The sequence below is a fragment of the Wyeomyia smithii genome, chromosome 3 (assembly GCF_029784165.1).
Source record: "Wyeomyia smithii strain HCP4-BCI-WySm-NY-G18 chromosome 3, ASM2978416v1, whole genome shotgun sequence".
NCBI lineage: Eukaryota > Metazoa > Arthropoda > Insecta > Diptera > Culicidae > Wyeomyia > Wyeomyia smithii.
The window spans coordinates 210,235,405-210,260,288 of NC_073696.1; the positions used below are offsets into that span (position 1 = coordinate 210,235,405).

Sequence of the window (24,884 nt, forward strand, 5' to 3'; positions counted from 1 at the left end):
ATCTGAATTTTTCATGACTTTTCAAAGCTTGGCGAACTGACGTTTTTTGTCTTTTTTTGAAAAAAAAAAAAAAATACATTACTTTGAAACGCTCGGTAGCTTCAATGATAGCTTGGATTTTTTTGACGTCAAAGAAAAAGTTGTTGTAAATATTGTGCAAAACAAACCCTCTTCATTAGATATTGTAAAATTTGGTCATAATAGGCCTGACACTAGAAAAAATTTGAAAAAACGTGATTTTTTTGTAGAAAAGTAGCTTAAAAGTTTAGTTGCCGCAGTTTGCCACGGTTGTGACTACATTCAAAATTTAGGTAAACACGTAAGCTTTCAAATGCATACTGTCCGCTGCTGCGCAAAACTGCGCAAATTGCCACTTTAGTGAAAAAAGCGATAGCAGTTTTTTTTTTCATTTTTATTTTGAAGTTGAAATTTCATCCAGGTTCAATTTTAAACATAACCATTATACCCCATTAATGGAAATTTATGATATCGAACTCAATCCGTGAGAGTAAAATAAAAATTTGGCCAAAAATTACAAAATTTATCAATTAAAAGTTATAAAATAAGTGTTAAATAAGAAAATAGTAAACAAATCTTTATGAAACTTTTAATTATGTCAAACTTTATCGCTTTCTGCAAATTTAAAACAATATGAAAAACATTCAGCCCTTTTCAATTTATGATCATGAAATTCGCTAAACTGATTGAAGTGTTGAATACTAGCAGCAAATTCATACCATCAAACTCCGGCTAACAATAGCCCGTTTGAAGATTGCTTTCGCTTCGCACTCGTTGGCATACAAAAGTAAAGCACACATGTTGCTTTACGAGAAAAAAACAAAGAACAGTCGTCGCCCTCCGCATTTTTTCGTATTCATTTAGAACGTTGTGTCATTCCAGTGTCTTGGTTTTCAAATTCATAAATTAGTTGAATTTTATTATGGAGACTTCAACTTCAGCGGCACCACCTAATCCAATGTCTAGTGAGTTGTCAATTCATGGTGTTATACATGTATGTAAATGTCCTCTTCAACCATAGAAACCGGATTAGGAAGATAACATATATATGAAACAATAAAACATCGAAAATTACTAGAAGAAATGAAAATTGCAGCGAAAGACATTTTTCCTGCTGATAAGTATAATGAACTTCAAATTTTCTGGAAACAATTCAACACGAGATTTAAGCGATAACAGCGGAAGATGATAATGCTGATGATGATTTTTTCAATTTGTAATTAGTTTGTATTACTTATGTTGTTTTAGTTTCTTCAAAAAAAAAAAAAAAAAAAAAAAAAAAATATATATATATATATATATATATATATATATATATATATATATATATATATATATATATATATATATATATATATATATATATATTTCGGCAGAATTTGTTTTGTTCAAGGGGTTGTCCGTAAATTACGTATTTTTTCAATGGGAAGGACGCCCGGTGGCACTACTTGTGGTCAAAGATCATATAATTCTATAAAAAAAAGTACCGAAAAAATATTAAAAACTGGATTTCGTGCTTTATTGACGGCCCCAAACAAAAAATTGATGCCAAATTCGTGTTCAGCGTCCCAAAATTATGTAAATACCAAGTTTTTGTCGCATTTATCGACACTTTTTTGCTTGGCCAGCCTTTGTATGGAGTCGCCCCACTGTGCGCAGCTTTGGCTCGCCTACTCATATGTGTAGTTATATTCCACACTCTCTACGCGCAAAGCTACCGCTCAAGAACGTTGTGCTTTTTTATTTGCTCTTCACAATGCCCACTAACAAACTGATGTAAAGCAATTTATGTGTTGAAAAATGCACAGAGATGAGTAAGTAAGACTGCCAGAGAATATTCAGTAATTGATTGAGTAAACTCAACGGACATTCTAAATAAACGATTTAAAAAAAATCACAGGAGGGTTGTGTGCAAAGCCACGACCGCAAGGATGAAGTAGAATACTTTTACAAGAAAGAAACCCGGCTGCTTGCGTGTCAGTCATTTTTTAATTTGTTGTTCAATTCAATATCGGATAAGATACCGATCACATCTTGGCGTTATCACTGACAGTGCGATTAAAGTATTCCTTGTGATAAAATAAACAGTGAAAAGCTGATTTAAAACTCAAAACTAGACGGCTCATGTGTTGTCAAAATGAGTCAACTTTTATTGAATGCATTTACTAGTGCCCGCTATCGCACAGAGACTGCATTCCACTAAAGTGCTTCACTGCATCAGCTGCTATCGATGCTAAACCCGCTGCAACTGCTACGCTATTCGTAGCCATGCCAATGTTTTGGCCGCTACACGCTGGTATTGGTATCCGCTGTCCCTGCATCAACTGGCCCAGCTGCTATCGATGCTGAGATTCGCTGCAACTAGTGCACTATCCATTGCTATGCCACAGCTGTCGCCGCTATCCGCCTGGTATCCACTGCACTGCTACTGCTGCTGCTAAGTAAAGAATGCTGTTGTCGCTGTCTAGAACTATTATGAGCGGCTTCGTTGCTGTTGATGTTGATTTCTTTTGAAGGGACTTTAACCCAAACGGTCATTCGTCCCTGATGAGCGGCTTCGACTGAAACAGGCTCTTATATAAGGATGAAAAACCTATCGATAGTAGTAGGCAATCATCGATAACTATCGATAGCCATTTCAGTCGATAATTCCCATCCTTACTCTTATACAGACAAATAGCAAATTTAAAATGGCAAGGTCTATGATTCTATCGACCGTGCTTGGGAAGCAATCATATTAACGACTAATCAGATCAGTCAAATTTCGCGCTTCAACAAGGATTGACCATTCTCAATAATATAGTTGCTTGTCATGATTTGGACTTGATAATTTTTGAATTTTAATTATGCGAAAAATTAATTTTTATGCTGATAATGAAAGCTTTTCGGATGTTGTGCTCATGACTGAAGGAAAAGATAATTCAGTACGTTCTGAGACACGGAGATGAAGTCAAATATATATATATATATATATATATATATATATATATATATATATATATATATATATATATATATATATATATATATATATATATATATATATATATATATATATATATATATATATATATATATATATATATATATATATATATATATATATATATATATAACTGTTTCAAATTTCTTGAAAGTGTAAATTGATTTAAGAGAAAATATTAACTCTTCAATTAGGTTTTTATTTCATCCTGAAAAGGACAATTTGTTGTTTAATTCAATGTTTGATAAGATGCCGATCACATCTTTGCGTTATCACTGGCAGTGCGAATAAAGTATTCCTTGAGGGAAGATAATCACTCAAAAGCTTTCCAGAATGTTCTTTTCATGGATGCATTTGCTGGTGTGCCTGCAATCGCTCAGAGACAGCATTTCACTAAAATGCCACACTGCATCAGCTGGCCCTGCTTATATTGATGCTGAGACCAACGTCAACCGCTGCGCTATCCCCGTTGCCACAGTAGTGGACGCTTCCGTTGCCATTGGTATCCGCTATCCTGCATCACCTGGTCCTGCTATCGATGCTGAGACGCGCTCAGCAATCCGTTGCCATAACACAGCTGTGGCCTATATCCGTTGCACTGCTACTGCTGCTGTATCCACTGCACTGCACTGCTACTGCTAAGGGAGGACTGCTGTTGTCGCAGTCTAGAATTATAATGAACGGCTTCGGGTGAAACAGGCTTTTATATAGGCCAAATAGCACATTTCAAATGGCAAGGTCTATGATTCTGTCGGCCGTGCTTGGGAAGCAATCATATAACGACCAATCAGAGGTCGAAGTTTTCGTTTTGCCAAGGCTTGACTATTTTCACTTGTAAAATAGTTTGAAAAATAAAATTACAATTATCTGCATTTGGGAAGAATCTTAGAAGATTTTCCAATCTATTACTGAAAGAACGAAGGAAATCCATCGAAAACTAACCGATTTATTAGCATTTGAAATTGGACATATTTTTCACTTTTTTCGGTTTTAGATTTTCATTTTACATCCCTATGTAGCCCAACTTCCTGAGAGAAGTATTCTACTTCAAAAAAATCCATCAAAACATGCCACGTAAAAGTAACTTTTCTGGAAAATCCACGTGGAAAAAGCGCGTAAATTCTGAAATCTGCGTAAAAAAAGTTTAAGTGTGTATGAGAGTGTATACTCTCCTACTCTCACTCAACAACTCACTTCTCCGGAAAACCAACCCAACAAACGATTTGTTGGATAACAGTTTATTAAACTATTGATCTTTGCACTGCACGTTCTTTAATTCATAGAAAAAATAGGCTAAAACATGCCATAACTTTTTAAAGGAAAGTTCTGGACATATGCGGTCTCTGGCGTAAATGTGTGTTGTATGTTTTCCAACATTTTCTCTGAAAGTTTTCTCGTAAAATGCAACTAACAAAAGTTCAATACAAAATACTTAATTTCGAGTAACTTCCATATAATATACTTCACAACTCCAACTGTGTCTCGAATGAACATAGATATTTGGTTGGATCAGAAGTTTCATATTTTTAAATCTTCTACCTACTTAAACTGGATCTCGAGCTCGGCAAAAAAACATCCGAGTTCACTGGGCAACTTGGGATTCAACCGATGTTCCAGCAAAAAATGCCGGTTGCCGACAGTCATCAGATCATTTTGCCGAGACTTCGTCCAAAAAACTAAGCTTGACGAGTCTCGTCTCTATTTATTGCCGAATTTATCGTTAAACACTGATGATGCTCAGGTCAGCAAAAACGTTAATGGTATCTCTGCACAAATTTTACTCGTTGCGTGTTTCGGCAATACAGCTGTCATTCTCATGAACGAGTTGCCGCCATTTTTCTTAGTGCAAATTTATGCGTGTTACGGGTGAGCAAACAGGAAGCAGATACAAGTTTGGCTGAAATTTGTGCAAATTACAAGTGTTTACAATTCGGTAGCCGAAGAAAATGTAGAACAAAAAATGTAGAACTGTGCCATTCAGCTTATATAACCGAAAGGTCGTTAAACTGATTTGCCGAGAGCAAAGTCAACTGTGTACCGCGATTCTCGGCATAAAGTGATATCAGTCAAATATTGGTTTTCCGAGATTCTCGGCAAAAGAGATTCAAAAGAGATGGTTGCCGAGCACTCGGCTGTCCAAATCTCGGCACAAACAATGCCGAGATTCGTCGAAATTTTTTTTAGTGTGTACAACTTTGTCAAGTAAATCATTCTTCTACCTCTCAATACAAAAAAGTTAGTTTTTTTAATCTAGTAAACTTTTCATAACTTTTAAAAAGTAGAAGGGTGGTATTCAAGACACGACCGCATGACGTTGGACTACGGTATTCTTATGTTCCATTAAAACAAATAATAGAGAGAATTGCAACTCTAGTATTTGCTGCAATTTTATCTAACAGTGCATTTCTGGATGCTGAGACGTGAAAACGTTATAAATAATAATATATACTAAAAGAATGGATATCTTTTATTTAATCGCTGTCATTTCATACATATTCGAATCAACCCTTTGTTTGCTGCACTACCAAGACAATCATTTAATTGAGCGAATTGGTAAAATTTTCCTATCTAAGCAAAAAGCAAACTTTACGAAACTATCTGAAATTGGAGCCCAGAACGATTCAACCGAAAATTTTAAATTTGAAAATTGTTTGACATTCAATCGATAAAACTCATGCTAGGTTAGTTCCAGCCCAGCATATAACTTCATGTATTTGAAAAAAAAAATAACGTTTGGTTCAATAACTCAATATAGCAAGAGCTCAATCACACGTTTTTCGGTAGTTGTTATCAAGGTTTGGGCGAGTGACAGGAAAATATCTTAACTTCTTCAGTTGTGATTTAGAGCATTTCTAATTGTTTTGTTATTTTTCACGATAGCGACAAGTTTGTTTCTTTCTCTGTGTGCGAGAAACAAAATCAAAACCGCGCACCGAGAAACAAAAACGAAAATTTAATGAATGCTCATTGAGAAAACTTGCAACTCTTTTTACCAATAATTTATGATACTCAAAAAGAACCCGTTTTGATCTAAATCAAATTTCTAGTAAATAAGTGTTGATCATTCATAGGTAGTAATTTTTCCTCGATGAATAAAGACTGGCTGAAGAAGTTAAAATCGCTGCTGTAAAATCAAATTCACAACTGTGTTCGTTAAGACGTTTTAATATTTTCAATGACAATAATAATCTTCGATAAACTCCCGCTATAGTTATTCACACACATGCTATAACTATCTAAACACGCGTTAAAACTATTCATACACACGCTGTAGCTATAGCTATCCATACACACGCTATTCCTTTCCATACATTCGATACAACTATCTATACACACGCATAAGCTATTCAACCATGTGCTATTACTATCCATACATACGCTATAACTAATCATTACACACGCAGCAGCTATCCACACACAAGCTATAACTATCCGTACACACGCTGAAGATATACACGCAATAGCCATAATATGCTACACATGCTAGTGTCTTACACACGCTATAGCTAGCCATACACACGCAACAGCGCCATCCCTATCATCGCAAATGTCATAGCAATACAGATGCATATACGCTATATGTGCACACTGCACACACACTAAATGGCGGTAGCTTTCCTAGTGGCGGTGCTGGCTCGTGCAGTTTCTGGCTGTTTTCACCCAACTCAGATCGGAGGAGAACCGAACTGAATGAAGAAATGCAGCTTCCCACTACCTCCGCCGCTGCTGCCTGATACCACCGCTCTGGTTCTGCTGCAGCTCAGTTTGGCCGCTGGAATCAGCCACCGCTGCTGATTGTACACGACCGGCCTGGTGGCCTTTCACATGTTAACTGATGACTGCTATGAGACGACACAGGCTATTATATAGCCCAAAGCAAAAATCCATCCGCGAGCAAACAAGAAGCGAGCTTGTGATTGGTTGAATGTGCACGACTTTTAACACAACTTTTAACTAGTTTAGTATCGAAAACATATTTAAATTATTATATGTCAATCTTGCGCAATATTTCCCCTATCAATCAAGCCATTGGTGTTTAGAATCGGTTCAGTGATAATGATAAAAGAAGCATTTTAGAACGGTGTTGAAACACCTGTTGCAGCTCCCGAAAGCGAGCTCGTTATTGGTTGAAAGCTGTGAGACTGTTTACAAAGTCAGATCGGTTGTATCCGTTAGTGTCGACTGTGCTTGTGAAGAGAGGTGGTGATTGGTTGCTCGGTATGATTTAGACAATCGATGTGATTTATCAATTTTTCAATAGTGTATCTCGAACAATAGGTTATTTTTGTTACATAAATTCAACCGTAAAAGAATTTCTGATCGGTTGATGCCAAAACCTCGAAATTCTGAAAAGAAATGACTGATGTATAAGCGCTCAAAACCTGACCACTTTTCCCTAGTTTTCCCCGGTTGAATTACTAGATTTTCAAATTCAGGTGCCTAACTTCGATATAGACGTTAGTCCAACGTCAAAATTTGAGATTATGCGAGTCATTCATACTGCTAATTGCTCTGAAGACACCATTAAGCTAGGATGAATGTGAAAGGCGGTATGGAAATGAGATTCACTTTTTGCCTTTTTAGACCACTGTGCACTGGTGACTGAAGGCAAGCGGAACAATATATACAAATGTTGTCAAATGCTGTAAAAAGGAAGATACACACAAATAAAAGGAAGATCTTGTACAGTAGTATTCTCAAAATGGTGTTCGAGTCTAGTTGATAAGGTTCGTGATTATAAAAAGGGGTAAAAAACGTGGGCAATAATGTGCTAAAGAAATTAATGTAGAAAACCCTTAGCAGTCAGAAAGAAAACAGTGTACCATTGGCATGCCTGGGCGTGATAAGAACTTTTTTCGTCTCAATAGTTCACAATACCTCCCAAGTAACCGTAAGCATTAGGAGGTAGCATTTTATTGGCACTAATTCAGCCTTAGTAAGCCTAATACTAACTTCATATGAACATTACTAATGTTTATCACTATGTTGGTTAACTAGCATTTCTGAGAGCAAAATATGCGCTCATAGTGCTACCGTGAACGCTAAGATGTAGTGCTTGAATGCACTTGGAAAAAGCGTTCAAATGTTTCGTGTCAAAGTGCCACAAACAGGCTTAAAATGAGCGGTTAATCTTAAAATATGGGTATTTTCTGCTCATTTACGTACTTCAGCAGCGGCCGAAACAACAACGAACGAATGCATGAAATAAACCATATTAATTACATATGAAGACTTTTATTTGCTTTTATTTTGGACACCAAATTAATTAATGTTTTTCGTGTTTTTTTCTCCTCAACATGCTTGGTTTCGCTCTTCTGCTCTTTAAATGCTCATTAGGCTATATTTTGTCAAAAAGGCAGATTTCGAACAAGTCATATATGAAGTACTTGTAGAGGCATTCTGTCCCCACAATTTGCCTAAACATTGTAATGTTGAAATTGCTATAGTTCCATAACCAGAGTTGTTTTATTTTCGTAGGTACCAAAAGAGCAGTTCTTCCGGTCTTACAAACTTGGCTTGACTTTTACGCTGTACCTATGGCATTTTCATTAATACAATTTTCGGACAAATTGTAGACATGGAGTATCTCTACAAATGCTTCATATAATGCCTTGTTCAGACTACGCCGGATATCACCTGATATCGCCAGATGATATCGGATATCACCTCGAGCGTTCACATTTGAGTGAGCTGATATGATTTGACATTTGCTTTGGTAATTGAAAAGAGAAGAAAACAAAAACAGGTCAAAGCTAAAACAAGACAACAAGAGCAATGGGATTAGGATAGAGATGTCAGTGAGTTGGCTCGCACCAACACAAACTATGCAATTGTTAACATGTGCGGGATGAAAAAAAAAACAAAAATATTTCCTTCTTTTTTTCTCGCATGCAACGCGAAGTTCGAAATTTGTAGGGTTGCGTCAAAAGTCTTTTGGCCGTGTTGCCAACTGCTTGAATTGAGGTTATTATTGGTTTTCGAACATGATATCCGCGATAGCATGTAGCCGAAGTGATATCCGTTGACAGCTCGATTGTATGGGATATCAGGTAATATGGATGGTGATATGGCCCCGATAGCACGAATCGCCTGATATGCGGTGTAGTGTGAACGGGGTATTAGACTCGTTCGAATTCTGCCTCCTTAACAAAATACAGCTTAATGAGCATTCAAAAAAAGAGCGAAACCAAGCATGCTCCTCAACGCAAATATTGAAGAAGTGGCATCTCGAGAGTGCTCCAAATAGGCAATTATGATGCATACCAAGGGTTGCCACCTGCAGCTCTTTATTGGCTCGCTATTTCGCCTTTTTAACATTATGTAAGACATATACAAGCATCTACGTCAGAATAAGCACTCACTCAGAATCTTGTAATCAAATATAGTATTTTTCATAGGGCAATGGTTTGGCGCTTAGTGGTTACTTGGACTTAATGTATAAATTATATTATTAAAATTATTATTTATATGTTTTCCCGCAATCAAAGCAAAATGGTGTCAGAACAACTTTCAATCATTTGTTGTTGAAATCCTTTTTTTGCACACATTCGTGCTGTCAAAGTCATTATTTGGGTTGTTTAGCTATATAAGTTTTTATATCATCTGAAAGAGCTGCATTTTTTAAACAAAACATGATTTTCAAAAATGTTTATCGTTATCCTTCAATTTTTAAGTCACGAACTAAAACTGCTCAAAATCTGCTCGAAATCGCTATAATGACAGTTCGGCCATCTACGAAATGTCATTGTAGAGATTTAGAGTAATTTGTATTCTTCATATAAAAATCGAAGAAGAATAATGTAAAATTTTATAAAAATTACGTTTTGCTCAGAAAATTACACTCTTCTAGCTGATACATGAAAATCCGTGAATAGCTCAACAACCCAATTACAGCCTGGAGCTAACTTATTTTAACAAACTTTCCTCAAACGCGCAGTTGCATCGGGTGTATCAACATTACTTTTTGTTTTACATGTTTCAAAGCTTTCATCCGGCAATGTAAAAAACGCAATAAAGTGCGTTTATAGCTGTCAAAACATCTGTCATACAGCGAAAAGGGAAGAAAATCTTGAAATTATCGAGGATGAAAGTAGTGTCGTTTTGTAGGAATAAAATATTGTGTGTGATTTGTACGAAGAAAATTGTTTCGCAAAGCGAAATTACGGGTGCATTTGCTAGGTTGTAGCCGCTAGAACCGATTTCGGTTTGGCAAGTGACGAAAAACGTGCAAATTCTCGTGAAATTGGGCTTACAAAGTTGCAACTATCAGGAGGAAAGTTTTCGCTTTTGCAGCACTCTGCACTATTATAAGTAGCGCTAGGTAAAGGCCCCATCGAAGAAGTAAAGGCAGCTGAGAAAAATGGTCTGAAGATATTTCCTTCGTTCTTAGACTGCCGCAGGTTGAACATTTTATGCTTTTTCTATGGTTTAATGAAAATTTTGCACGAAAACCAAAGCATTTATGGGCATTCCGAGAAACGAACTTTGGGTGGTGAAAGGTCGCCTTCTTTGCACTGGTGACTGAAGGCCAGTGTTTTGAGAAAATTGCATTGCGTTGGCAGCAAAAGGTGACCAGCGTAGAAAGCAGCGTGAGAGGAAAATATGAAATGAGCCTTCGGCCATGGGATCGCAAACCTTGGAAATCTTACGGCAAGGAGTGCTGGCCAGTTTGACCGGGGGTTGGTTTTACGACGTCCATCAGAATGTATTCTGCAACGCGGTCCACCTGTACATCTGGCTGTTTTTGCTGTTCCTGCCGTTCATCATTTACATGGTAAGTGGATTTGTCTCGCGTTTTGATCACCGCCCCGTTGCAACTTGGTATGTAGCAGTGCGTCATTCCCACTGTTAGTCACCAGACACGGTAGTCAATCGGCAAGAGAAAAGGTTAAACATGTCGCGCAAAAGAAATGTGCGTGTGATGATGCTGCTGCCGCGCTAGGTTCCGTTACTTTATTGTTAATTTTCACTTTTTTGATTCGGCTCCGGTTCTCGTCCGGTTTTAACTTGGAAATTGCTCGCTGATGCAAAAACTGGTCTTTATTTACTGTTCAGCTCATTATTATTATTTTTTTCTTCATTGTGAATTGAGCAAAGTAAGTGGCGCAATTGCGAGAGTATTTCCGTGTTAGCATGTTGTGATTGTGAGCGGCTGCGTTTCTTGAGTGGAGGTTGTTTGTGAACATTTGTTTCATCAGCTGTGCGGTAATTTATTTGTATATACTTTCGTCTTCGTGTCCAAGACACCTATCTACACGGTGTAGTCAGATATGTGTGACAGCAATTTTTGATCAGTTGATTTATTTGCATAGGTTGACTTAGGGACTTTAAGCGACCTATAAAATTGATTTTCGTCTAATAAATTGCAGTTTCCCGAGTTTGAAACTGGAAATACTGTCGTATCAGTCGCTTTGAAACACTAATGAGATGTTAAAACTGAACTTGAAGTACTACAGGGAACTGGTTTAGTACTATTAGAGCACTATCAACACGTGGGCAGCGTAGCTATTTCTGTTCTGTTTCCCACACAAAAGTCGAACAAACAAGATTTTGTTTTCCACCTGTTAAAATAAACCTGCAAAAGTGAATAGGAAACGGAAATACATCAGGCACAAAACGCTTTGGCTTCAGTGGTTTTATAATAGGTTTATATGATATACTAACTAAACAAGGCGAGAATGCGATTTCTTCTTGCAATGATCGTTCAATGTTTGATTATTGTGCCGGGCGTAATTAATCAGAGGAAGAAGTCATAAAAAACGTTCAAGATTGTTTGTTTTCTTCTTTGGTTTTGTTTTGTTTGTTCTCCTGTTTGATTTTCTTGCAGAATAAAGGCGTTACGCACATGTGGGGTTTAGTACTGAACCAGCTACATGTTTTGCCAAAACGGTGTTAATAAAGCACTACATGAACATGTGTGGCGATATAGCGGTAACATCATTCTTTCTGAAATGAAATATATCCAAATTTCATGTTTGTATTCCATGAAGTGCCATCACCAAAAAAACTGAAATTATACGTGTAAGATAATCAAATGTCTAACTATATCATTTTCACTATTTTCTGCATTGAATCAATTTATTTTAACTTTCGTTAATGAAACAATTTTGATTTTTTGGGTAGTATATAGATTATATTATAAATTGGTACGCTTTGCTTAAAATACTAGTATTTTATCTCTTACAATCAACCGTTTATTCTATAAAGTGTAACGGCATTCGGTTAATTACTAACCAAGCTTCCAGAAAAAAATATTATCTTTTGGAAAAGTTGCAGTTCGTTAAACCTTTCTCGGAAAATTGGCATGCCAAATTCTCATGTCGGCATGACTTATTGCTTTCTCACGCATTCTTCAATAATCAATATTCGCCAAATTCACTATTTTTACTGAGAGAAAAATTGACATGCGGTCATACTTATTGAGCGGCCGCTAGTTTGGGTCTTACAAGTTAAGTATTTCGTATAAAAAATCGACTGGTTTCGCAGATTTCGGAAAATGGGTAATTCCGTTGGGAAATTATGATAAAAAATTAATTAAACAGCTGAGAAACTTATTTGTCGCCCATTAAATGAGCACAAAAAGCTTCCAGATATTGTCAAATCATCAGGAAAATAGTAATAAAAATAGATTATATTCAATTTCACAGTTTTTTAGACTTTTGAGCTAGCGATAGTATTTAGGAGCTGTTTGAGTCAATTGAGTTTTGAACCAATATTGTCTACATACCTCATCACATTCACTTTTTGGTACAAACTCTAACAAAAAAGTCGTCGAGTGACGAAGTTAAATTTTAAAATTGTTTAACCTACCCATTTGTCTATTCTTATCATCTGTATCACTTTAAATTAAATCGATAAAAAAATTCTTCATTTCTGTTCGCAGTACTTTCCCACCGCGGCAATAGTATGGAGTCTCTACTGTGTACTGATCGCAATCATCATCGGCTTCTTCAAATTCCTCAATATGGCCCTCCACCGGATGTACGATAAGGCGAGGACCATGTCTGAAACGGACCTGAAAAAGCCTGTGAAAAGTACACGAGAAACGTCCGGGTAAGTTTCGACCGAAATTATTTCAGTTCAACTATACTGCCGTCCCAAGCATAATTGTCACACTGGGCATAAGGTTTGTGTAGAACATGGGACAATTATGCTTGGAACGGCAGTATATTTTTCTGTTTTTTTTCATACTGTTCATCATCATACGCAGAGAAAACGATACCGGTATCGAGATGCAGATCCTTCGTACCGCTGAGGTAGTGGAAACACCTCCGGTTGATATGTCCTCGCGTACTTCCGTCGAGCGTCACAGCGATGAGATTAGCTGCGCCAACAGTGCTATGTCCATTGACTATCAAGAGCAGGTGGCCAGTACCATTGATCTAAAAGTAGACGTGCACAGAAAAAATAGTTCCGAATCCAGCGACAGCAATGGGGGTGGAATGGCAACCGGCAGTAACCGCGCTACAGGTGGAGCCATTTTTTCTAAATCAAATGCACATAGTTCTTCGGTTCAAACACAATCTGCGGAAATCTGCAGCACGGCAACGCACAAAAGATCCCTCAGTACGCCAAATCAAACGAAATCAAGCGAAATGGGAGAAGATTCTCGGCCCGAAGTGAGCCGTGATAAAGATGCAGTAGATGCTGACGAGGGCGCTGTTGGAGGAGAAACGTCGAAAGATGGTGGGAAAAAGAGTGCTACTTTGCGAAGGCATCAATACAAGTCTAAGCGAAAAGAGCGTTTCATGAACAGTCAGTTGCAGCGACAAATTTCGCTGGATTCGGAAAAAATAGGTATGGGTATTGACGCCGACGGGGAAGCATCAGGAGGAGCTCAGCTTCAAAGGCATCTCAGCTCGGAAGATCAGAACAACAAATCAAACACGTCACTGTTTCATCATCACCATCACCACCACCACCTATTGGCACTGCAGAATCTTGACCCAGATCTCTACATGGATCATAATTATACAAAATCTGCAGTCCAACTGGCGGTTGAGAATATTCCTGGTGAAACAACGAGTAAAATCTACCTGCTGCAACAGTCAACTCCCATGCGTCGTGATTCGAATAGCACAATGTCTGCCCTACAACTGCCGACCATGGCAGGAAATTCCTTTGGAGCGGCCACTGGTAAAAATCGTCGTCATTCCAACGTCAATGCCAGTGCTGCAGCAGGTGTTCGTCCTTTACCAAGATCCTTAACGTCAGTGCGACGGATTAAAAGTGCTGCACTGGAGACGTGTAGCCCGTCTTCGATCTCGAATTTAGCACCCACCCATCCGAATAGCGTTGAAGTAATAGGAGGGCAGACGCTTCGAAACCCACAGCATACGGTCATTCCGCCACCTAGTAAATGTCTCTCTCGAAATCCCCATCTCAATTTGTTTCCGAAAGTTAACGGAGAAAATTCTATTGGCCTTATGGTGCTATCATCGGCGAATGCCAATTCGTCCAATGTGGAACCAGTTTACCCTATAGCTGAACAAGCCGACGAAAGTACACCAGTTAAGAATCTAGCGGACAAGGTAGAAACGTTTCAACTGAGTTCCGATTCCGATAATGGGTGTGAAGATGACGATGACAACGAAGACGAAGAAGATGAGGAGGAGGATGATGATGACGACGAGGAAGAAGACGACGATGAAGAAACTATCGATCGGCTTCAAGGAGCTGCTAGCGAAGAGGAAGGTGTTCACACCATTCACACATATATTCATCGACATCACCATCACCATCATCAGTATTCTGGACCTCGTTCCGGTGCCATTAGCAGGCAAGCCTCGCTGCAACACTCTCAACAGTCGAATCCTCCATCGCAGCAAATATCACAGACATCACAGGTGGGCACAGAAACAGAACAGGGCGACGTCGACGAACAGGACACCGGGTCCGATCTCGATCAACCAGCCATGCAATCGACGGACTCCGATACCGAGAACAATGCGGGATCCAGATCTCCGCTGCTAGAGCCACGCAATCGACCTCCCTTAGTTATCGTTGAAGCGAAAAATCCTTGTATTGCATCCAGTACCGTAGAAGCTGGCATTGCTTCGCTAAAATTTTCGAAATCAAGTGATAAAATCAAGAAACCTGCTACACTTACCATTGAAGACTCACCCGTCAAGCAGCAGGGTTTTGAGGAAAACGGTGGCCCATCCTCGAGTGACTGGGAGCAAGCTAGTGCCAGTTCGAAAGATTTGCTGATCACGAAAGAGCGTTCGAACCAACTAGGTATGAGCGAAGGAATCATGAAGAAATCCAGCTCCGGCGTATCAAACGACGCAACAGGTGGCAATATAGTCAGCGGACAAAGCAAACAGTCCCCTGAGAAATGGTTGGAGTACACTAGCTATGACGCAGCTCTGAACGAAGACCACTCGAACGAGCCAGATTCACAACCGAAAAAAGAAAACAGTAAAAAGGAATTTGACAGAGAAAAATCCGCTACTGGTAAGTGTTTGTTTTGTTCTCTTTGTATTATCATTTATTTCATTCAAATTTCAATGTTTTCAGTTCCATCCGAGGCAGCGGTTACTATCAGTCGAAATCTGGGCGCGATTCCCAAGACCACCAACTCTAGCAGGTTCCCCAGTCGTAGGCTCAGCGCAGAAGAAAACTATCCGAGCACCAGCAGTAAGATCTACAATCGGACGCTTTCGCAGCGACTGTCGGCGGAGCGGATTCCGGAGAATGCAACCGCTGCTCCGTTAATTACGTTCCTGAACTACCATCCGGAGGTACCCATACCTTCGATTTATCTGCCCGGTAACAGTTCTCTTTCGGAGCAGCACACGTCCAGTTTTACCTCCTTCCGGAGGCCTAATGCGTTTGGATCGGATCGAAATTATCGACAGATTCAGTGTCGACTGCGGATGTCCCGAAGCAAACATCCGGTTGTTTCTATGGAGCCGAACACCATGGGATCTGCTGGTCCAAGTGGACCGAATGGCAGTATATTTCGAGATGATGATAATAACAATTACAGCTATTGTCTAGATTCTATGGATAATCCCACAACGTCAAGCAGTCGGAGCGTAGGCGGATCCAGCTCTACGTTTCATGATCAAACAGAGGTGCCTTTGAATTTATTTGTAGATGAACCGGAGCGATGGGTACAGTTGATCGAGCGGTCAACTATCGAGGATGCCATCAAGGAGCGTATTGCGATGAGCCATCGTGGAGGCGCAATCGGAGGTAGTTTGGCTCATACGTCGGGAGACAATAACTGTACTTCGATCAACTCATCCGGGATCGATAAGGCAATGGCACCGACCGAGTATAGCCTGTCCAGTGCACAAAGTGCGATTGATGTCGTACCACGTTCGATGTTTGGCGAGCCACAAATACGGCCAAAGCGCTACTATAAGCTAACGATTAACCTACTGTGCCTAAAGGAAGTCAGCATTTCGATGAATCGTTTGCAGCTGTTGGCACTGTTCGACCGGGATACGAATTATCTCCAAGTGTGTCTTGCAGTCGTGCTTTGTATGCTTGTTTCACTGCTTGGTGCAATGGTGCTGTATCTGAAGTTTTACGAAGATTTGTATGCATTTATCTTTTGTTTTGTTATTGCCGGTAGCCAGTACTCGTTGCTGAAAAGCGTTCAACCGGATGCTGCCTCGCCGATCCACGGCTTCAACAAGACTGTTACCTACTCGAGGCCGATTTATTTTTGCCTGTGCTCCTCTTTGCTGCTGACTGCCCACCACATACTGAGAGATTATCAAACTGGAACGGACACCGTGGGCCCCAGGGCCGCTTTTTTCGGATTCCAAATATCGATCATTGATTTTCTCCAGTACATTCAAAGTATCTTGTCGGTAGTGATACTATTGTTTCCGTTCCTGTTTAGCTTGGGATTGTTTCCGCAAATCAATACATTCGCGATGTATTTCTTGGAGCAGATCGATATGCACATTTTTGGGAGCAATGCATCATGCAGCCTATTGTCATCATTTCTGTCGGTTGTACGATCTATTCTGGCATGCACTCTACTGTTCGGTCCAGCCTACGGTGGACTATCGGAAACAGGAACACAGCACGTGCTGTTTTCTATGTTTTGTGCGTTTCTAATAACCGTTTCCTATCACCTATCGCGGTGCACCAGCGATTTCACTTACATTTGGGCGGTTATAAAATCGAGCCTCATCGTTCATCCAGATTATGACGACAATAGCAAAGAGGACTCGAAAATGTCGACCGATTCTGATGAGAACAAAACGTCCACAGACAGTGGAGAACATCAACGTTCGAGTGACGAAATTCACCACAAAGATGTAGACGAGGAAGCTAATCGGGAATCTGTTAAAGAGCTTGACGATCCCTTGCCAAAGAAGCTACAATCCACGGTTACGGTTCGGCTTAAAAACGATGCTGTAGTTTGTGTCGTGTTATCGCTTGTTATCTTTAGCTTGCACTGCAGTACGGTTTTCACTGTTCTACAGCCAGACATTAACTACGTACTCCATACCGGCGCATGCATTCTCGGTTTCCTGATTCACTACATAATACCACAGCTGAGGAAACATCTGCCATGGCTGTGCATTGCGAAGCCAATACTTAAGCCAAAAGAGTTTGGCCAGTTTGAAGTGCAAAACCTTTCGAAAATTATGTGGTTCGAAACCATGTACGTAGGATTATGCTTCTTCGAGCGCAACATACTCTATCCGTTGATCTTCCTGAGCGCGCTGACGGCTGACTCGGGTGCGATCGCTCAAAAATTTGGACTAACACTGGGGACAACGTTCGTCGTTGTTAGTGGCTTGAAGTGTTAGTATTTTACGTTACTGTTAAATTGTCAGGTGTGTATTAATTTCTCTAATTGCTTTTTATAGGTGTTCGCAATGCGTACTCGGATGTGGGTAGCCAATATATCATACTGATTTTCACCGTACTGTTCTTCCGGATCGACTACAAACTCTCTAGTGAAACCTTTCTGATCGACTACTTTTTCGTGTCGATTTTGTACCGAAAAATTAGTGAATTTTTGTTGAAGGTAAGTTATTTTTTTTTCGGTAAAGTCGTGCGAGACCGTTCGTATGCTAACGTTTTCGTTTTCAGCTGCAATTTGTTGTCACCTATATAGCACCGTGGCAGATCACCTGGGGCTCGGCATTCCATGCTTTCGCACAACCATTTAGCGTACCACACTCCGCAATGCTTTTCCTGCAGACTGCCATCAGTGCACTTTTGTCAACTCCTTTGAATCCGTTTTTGGGTAAGTCTTCTTTTAAATTATTTCGTCGGCATCTCAACTCAAATATTGTTATACACAAAATTTTTGTTTTTTTGTTGATTTCACTCGATCGTAGGAAGTGCCATATTCCTCACCTCATACGTTAGACCAATCAAATTCTGGGAACGCGACTATAATACCCGCCGAATCGACCATTCGAACACCAGGCTGAGTTCGCAGTTGGAACGCGATCTTGGCGCCGACGATAACAATCTTAACAGCATTTTTTACGAACATCTAACGCGGTCACTGCAGCATTCGCTTTGCGGTGACTTGTTGATGGGACGCTGGGGTAATGTTAGTCAGGGGGATTGTTTTGGTAAGTTTCACTGTTCAGCTGAAATTTATGAGGTCTACCTACATGTTTTGTCTTCTACAGTTCTAGCTTCGGATTACCTTAACTGTCTGGTGCACATAATTGAACTCGGTAATGGTCTCTGCACGTTTCAGATGCGAGGTCTAGAGTTCAGAGGAACCTACTGTCAGCAGCGCGAAGTAGAGGCTATTTCGGAGGAAGTTGAAGAAAATATCGGTATGCTTTTTTTCGTATAGCGTAATAAGTCAAAAGTTCTTAAACTTATTTTTCTTCAGGTTGCTGCTGCTGTACGGTGGGACATTTGCCGAGAATGTTGAGTGCGAATGCCATGTTTACTACCCGCTGGCTTGCCTGGCAGGTAATGGCATCTAAATACGTCTTAGAGGGGTACTCAATATCGGACAACTCTGCAACGGCTACGTTACAGGTGTTTGAGTTCAGGAAGGTTCTAATATCGTACTATGTGAAGGTAAAATTTATCTGCTTACAAGGTGAATTATAAGCGAAGTCTTCATTGCCAATTTCAGAGCATAATCTATTACGCAATCCGTTCGCCGAAACTTTCCAACTGGTTGCAGTCACAAGCGATTGAGGAAGCACTGGAGCACACTTTGGATCGACAGTTTGTTGACTTGGATCCAGTGTTCAATCACAACCTGGACGACGACTACGACTTCCGATCGGCCGGAATAACGCGCGCAAGCTTTTGGAACGTGTACGGAGAGTGGATACAGTTTTGCTGCGAAAAGAAACGCCAGCAAATGCAGGCTGCATTAAGCGAGAAAAATACTCCGAGAAAGACCACAACTTCGACTGCGGCGGGCAACACTAATAGCGCTAGTGGACCCACTGTTGCAACTGCTTCTAATTCTACACCGAATGATAGTACAACGAAGGCAGGCGATGTTGCGGCTACGAATACAGCAGCGGCAGCTAAAGAACCAGAGGCAGAACAAAGTTCGAGTAGCGGAAACAAACAACCTACAGAGACGGAATCTGGTTCCAACGGGGCTGCCACTTTTAGTTCGGCTACCAACTGTAGTGCTACTCCAGGTACCTCTAGCCAACCGTTTTTTAATTCGGTATGTAATGCTATGCGTAAATTGACAACTATTAGCTTATTTACCTTGTCTTTTAGGGTCGAGATTCTCTCGTTACCTCACTGTGCATGGCGTTAGCTTTACTAGCCCGCAGGACACTGGCCACGGCAAGCCACAGCTCATCGAGTGGAGTTGAGTTTTTTCTTCACGGATTGCATGCACTCTTCAAGGGCGATTTTCGTATAACATCAACCCGAGACGAGTGGGTATTTGCTGACATGGAACTTCTGCATGGAGTGGTAGCGCCAGCAGTACGAATGTCACTAAAGTTACACCAGGACCACTTTCTCTGCCCGGACGAATACGATGACTACGGAGCGCTTTTCAATGCGATCGACTATCACACCAAAGAGCTGGTCATTTCGCACGAGGCTGATCCGCTATGGCGGAGTGCAGTACTGAGAGGAACGCCCAATCTACTAGCCTTGCGCCACGTAATGGACGATGGATCGGATGAGTATCGAGTTATAAGACTGAGCAAGCGATTCCTTAGCTTTCGCGTGATTAAGCTAAATCGTGAGTGTGTTCGAGGCCTGTGGGCCGGACAGCAACAGGAGCTAATTTATCTCCGAAACCGAAACCCCGAGCGCGGTAGCATACAGAATGCAAAACAAGCACTTAGAAACATTATCAATTCGTCCTGCGATCAACCAATCGGTTATCCAATTTATGTGTCACCGCTGACAACGTCCTATGCGGAAACGAATCCGCAGCTCTGTAAGATTATCGGCGGAGAGATAACCTTAGAGAAGTTGCAGCATTTGATAATTAACTGTTGGAATCGAGTTCGACAACGGTGTCGCGAGGGTTGTAGCAGTGGAAGCGCAATAATAGACAACGAAATGGGAGAACTGCAGGGGGTTTATCCCACACCAAACAATACTCTTTCAGGCACTGCTGGAACGTTGTCCTACGGTAGTCAGAATATGTCTTTGTCGGGAGCAGCTAACCGAGGAAGCCTTGCTAGCATTAATAAGCCTACCAGTTCAACTTTACTGGCTGGTTTCTTGAACCGAGAACGGGACTCTGAGCGGGATACTTTGCGAGATCGAGCCGGTGTAACAAAAAGGTGTAATCTCAGCAGCAATAGCAAAGACCGAATTGATCGAGCTTTAGCTGCTAGTAAAAGGGAATCCTTCAAAGAAACTCTCGCTAGTGGTAGTGGTCTTGGTTCGGTTAACCCCGGAGTTGCAGGCAGTACCAGTTCCGGTCTTAAACAGCAGGGAAGTGTAGAATCAACATCCGGCAACCCAAGGAGCGTCAATTCATCATCGATGAATTTAAACGTACCGAACAGTAATGCCGTCAGCGTCGCCGGAGGTAGCTCTGTTATGTTCACTTTGGCCGCTCCTGTCGAGCAATATGCAATATTCACGATGGATATAGATGCGATGGCGTCGGAAGCTAGCAGCAGTGAGCGAATCGATAAGAATTGCTTATTGAAGGCGAAAGCTCGCGGTAACGAGCCAGAAGAACAAGTGCCATCACAGTGGATCAATGCACCACCGACGATTGGGTTGAACAGAAAGGTCATCATCGTCGATGCTGCTCAGGTGGGTTGTACTCATATTTGAGTGTACATTATTTTAAACTTTGTTATCTATCAATTTTTCCTTTGTGATGCTACTGTATTGATGTAGGACTACGTCTAACTTGAAGGATGCCAATTTAAATTTCACATTTCATACATCGTTTTAAAAACAAATTGGCCCTCAATAACTGAGTCACTTTAGAGCGAAATTTCAAGTATTATGCACATTCTAATCGTGTATTTTATGAGGATTATATGATGTTAGTAGTAAAACATTTATTGGTAATAGGTGTTGAAAATCTGTTACTTAAAACTTTGCGTAATTTCCTTTCCAATTCTTCACTATTAATTGCTTATTCATAAGTACCATGAGTTTGCTTTATTTTATTGCAGACACATAAAGACATATAATAGAAAAGAATAATAAATATTAGAAGGAAACAACTTTCTAACTTTACAGAAAAAATAAAACTATCATTTTCTAGATCTACGACTGCCTTGATTTGGGTCGGCGCATAGACGTCATTTGGCCAAACGAGCAGCTGCGAAGCTGCGGCGGTCGCTCGTCCTGGAAGGACTGGCAGCCACAGGAGGGAATGGTTGGCAACGTTATCCATTACTGGCAACCGAACCATCCAGATCATCACTTTCGTTCGAACGTGAACCGTACTATACTGTTGGTGAAGATTGGCGACCATTGTGTACCGGTAGGGGAGAAAGGTGTCAAGGAATACAACACGGTTGGTTTGCCAGCTACCGATTCGTCAACGAAGTCAGCTACTACCCTCGGAACTTTAAACAAACAGCCATCAACCGAAACGGGAAGCGATTCGGTGGGTGAAACTTGCCCGAACAAACCGCCTGAAACAGATAAAACATTGACACACAATGACTTACAATCTACACCAAAGGTAGGCTTGTGCAGTGACGACGGTCCTGATGACGATCCGAAACCGTCTGATCCAACAATTGTTTAGATGCTCGACTCTGCTAGCATTGCCAAAATGAAAATCGAAAATTGATCGTTTCATGTTTTAAACACTGTCACGTGTCTGTGAAAGTTGGTAATTTATAATCACCATAGCTTTACGTTTCCTGATTTAGACCAATTTCGAAAACAAGTTCATTAATTCACAGTCCTTCGTGGTACACAAAGTCAAACACAATCCCTTACTATCATTATGGGTCGCCTTACTACTTTATTAACATTGATCAAATACCGCGTTAATTCTGAGGTAGATCATTCTGTTAGACATTGTTTTGTTTTTTAAGTTCGACAGGACACAATGTTTTTACGTAATGTTTTTTTGGTCTTATACAACTGCCTAATGTTCGGCGCATTCTAAGGGAACGATCTTTAACGAATCAAAGTCTTATGGTAGGTAGTAAATTAGTGGATCAGCATCCAATAGCCAATGAAGGCCACATTGTATATTTGGAGTAGTGATGCTTAGCACAGTTCGGATCGTTGATAGAGAAAATTGGGGAGTTTTATTTCTGTATAGCTAATATGTATAATTTTGTAGACTGGGGATGGATTTTAAATTAAACAAAGTGTAAAGTTTTATCGCAGAAACAAGCGTGTTTCACTACTAGACTCTGTTTCCAAGAGCGAGCGGCGAAGGGTGCAATTCGAATGAGTGTCGAAGTTCCGGCGTGGAATGGGCGAAGCGATAAAATCTACTGCAAAAGATGAAAATGTGATAACTAAAAATAAGTAACTTTACCTATTCTAGATTTATTATTGAACAAAAAAACTGAACACAACAAAAAGAGATCGTTAAATTATTCACGAAAAAATATGTTGAAGTGAAATGATAACAGAAGTTTAAAGTACCACAAATATATTATTAAGGCGGTTTAACGACAGAAAACAAGCTATTACAAATCACTCTTGTAGTTAGATATATTAATTAATAAATAAAGCGGTTAGGAAAAAAGCAGTTATTTAAAACAAAGCAAAGCATGCTTTGATTCTCGCTCTTATTTAATGGAGAACTAATTAGAAGAAAAAAAATTTGAATCAGAGAAATAGGCTCATGTTAAGCTTTTACTTTCGATACAATAAAATGAAGAGAATCGTTTTACAAACTGTACACACGGTAGTTGTTGATCCGAAATACTCCGTAGGTGGGAGTTCCGTGCCAACGCGATATCTATCGGTCGAAAGCTTTATAATGCGCTTTAAGTTCTAACCTAGAACTGTGCTTCAGGGTAAAATTCGCATTATCTGAACGGAGTAAGCAAAACCGAGTCAGTGCAACGAAGATTTGTTCGCTTTGGTTTTCGAAGATTGCCATGGAATTACCCCTTTCGACAACCAAGTTACGATTCATTGAACTGCACTTCAACCCTTTTGCTGTTCAGTACAGAAGTTGCTGTAGAAACCAAGGGATTAGATCTTGCTGGTAAAGCTCAACCTAGATCTGACCAACGTTAGAACTAAAAGTGCATTTAGCAAATGGTGCGAAATCGAACATCCACGTGACGCTCTCCAGCCCACGTCTGATAAAGAACTTGCGGGTAGACAATGGTACAGAATCACAACGTAAGACGGCAAGCGACGGGTATAGCCAACACTCCAACCGTCCGCGGGTGGAAGACATCGCATTTCAATGTCAAGGTATTCGAGGAGGCAATAAGCAGTAAATGAGAGGGGGGCAGTCGGTTTCGTCCAAGTGCCTACTATTAAGTTGCAGCGCTATTGCGGGCATGCAACGCAACCAAACTTATGCCACACCAGCCTAGGAATGGAAAGTCACCGGTATACTGATAGACTGACGCGATAGCGGACCTTTGCCTTGCGTGCCTTTATGCAAGACGGAGCGGGATAGAGCGCCATGCAGCATTCGGATCTGCTAGATCGGCGAAGGGTGCCGTAAAGTAGAGCAAAAGATCTTGTTTCGGAAGGCTATGTGAGAGCGCCAATTTCTAACCTGTGGGGTAACGCCTACGGGATCGTAATGGCCAAGACTAATGGCGTGTTGGCGCATGCAGAGCAAACACCAGCGATGCTGGAGTTTATCATCAAGGAACTCTTTCCTTGATGAAAAACTCCAAGTCGAAACTGTCGAATCTCACATCCCACGTTCCAGTATGTCACACAACGACCAGGGATGGTAGTCCAACCTGATTGACATTCGATTCGTGTATGAGGAGGACGCAAGTTTCACGGAACTAATCGTGATTGCCAACTCCTTGAAGGTGAGCAAGCACTGGGACTGGATTAAATCCCTAACCGGGCGATCAGGCTGGCTATAAAAACTGCCCCGGGCTGTTTCGGGCAGTTATGCAGAGATGCTTCTTTCCGGACAGGTGGAAGCGGCAGCGACTGGTCTTACTGCCGAAGGCTGGGAAAACGCTTGGGGATCCATTGGCATGCAGGCCTATCTGCCAGCTGGACACTGCGCGCAAGGTGCTTGAGAGAATTATCCTGAACAGACTGGTGAAGTACACGGAGGGTGTAAACGGTCTGGCAAGTAACCAGTTCGGTTTCCGGGAGGGCAGGTCTACGCTGGATGCTATCCTATCTGTCACCAAGACAGCGAAGGTAGCACTCCAGCGCAAGAGAAAGGTCACACGCTGTTGCGGAATCGTCACGCTCGACGTGGAGAATGCGTTCAATAGCGCCAGTTGGGACTCCATAGCGCTTGCGTTCAGGAACATCCATGTACCGGTGTTGCTGTACGAGATTC

General features: G+C 40.7%; 1 protein-coding gene across 3 annotated transcripts; it reads left to right on the forward strand.

The window, feature by feature from the left end:
• The first annotated feature begins 10,077 nt into the window (after positions 1–10,077).
• On the forward strand, positions 10,078–23,285 carry LOC129727938 (protein pecanex). 3 transcript variants are annotated; one of them, XM_055686231.1, is made up of 12 exons: positions 10,078–10,775; positions 12,885–13,054; positions 13,212–15,457; positions 15,521–17,776; positions 17,842–18,002; positions 18,068–18,224; positions 18,319–18,561; positions 18,622–18,774; positions 18,834–19,027; positions 19,086–19,640; positions 19,697–21,211; positions 21,675–23,285. In XM_055686231.1, exons 1-12 carry the CDS (start codon positions 10,623–10,625, stop codon positions 22,164–22,166), a joined length of 8,295 nt encoding a protein of 2,764 aa, XP_055542206.1. In that variant the 5' UTR covers positions 10,078–10,622; the 3' UTR covers positions 22,167–23,285. The 3 variants fall into 3 exon arrangements, with proteins under 3 accessions (XP_055542206.1, XP_055542205.1, XP_055542204.1); XM_055686230.1 differs by having other exon boundaries at positions 10,078–10,322; positions 10,392–10,775; positions 18,319–18,774; XM_055686229.1 differs by having other exon boundaries at positions 18,319–18,774.
• Positions 23,286–24,884: the final 1,599 nt, after the last annotated feature.

What these genes read in the sequence shown, in the direction of transcription:
- LOC129727938 (XM_055686229.1), top strand. Translation starts at nt 10,623, where the DNA reads ATGGGATCGCAAACCTTGGAAATCTTACGGCAAGGAGTGCTGGCCAGT. An exon ending in CAGAGAAAAATCCGCTACTG is followed by an intron (nt 15,458 to 15,520) that starts GTAAGTGTTTGT and finishes CAATGTTTTCAG; the next exon opens with TTCCATCCGAGGCAGCGGTT. An exon ending in TTAGTGAATTTTTGTTGAAG is followed by an intron (nt 18,003 to 18,067) that starts GTAAGTTATTTT and finishes TTTCGTTTTCAG; the next exon opens with CTGCAATTTGTTGTCACCTA.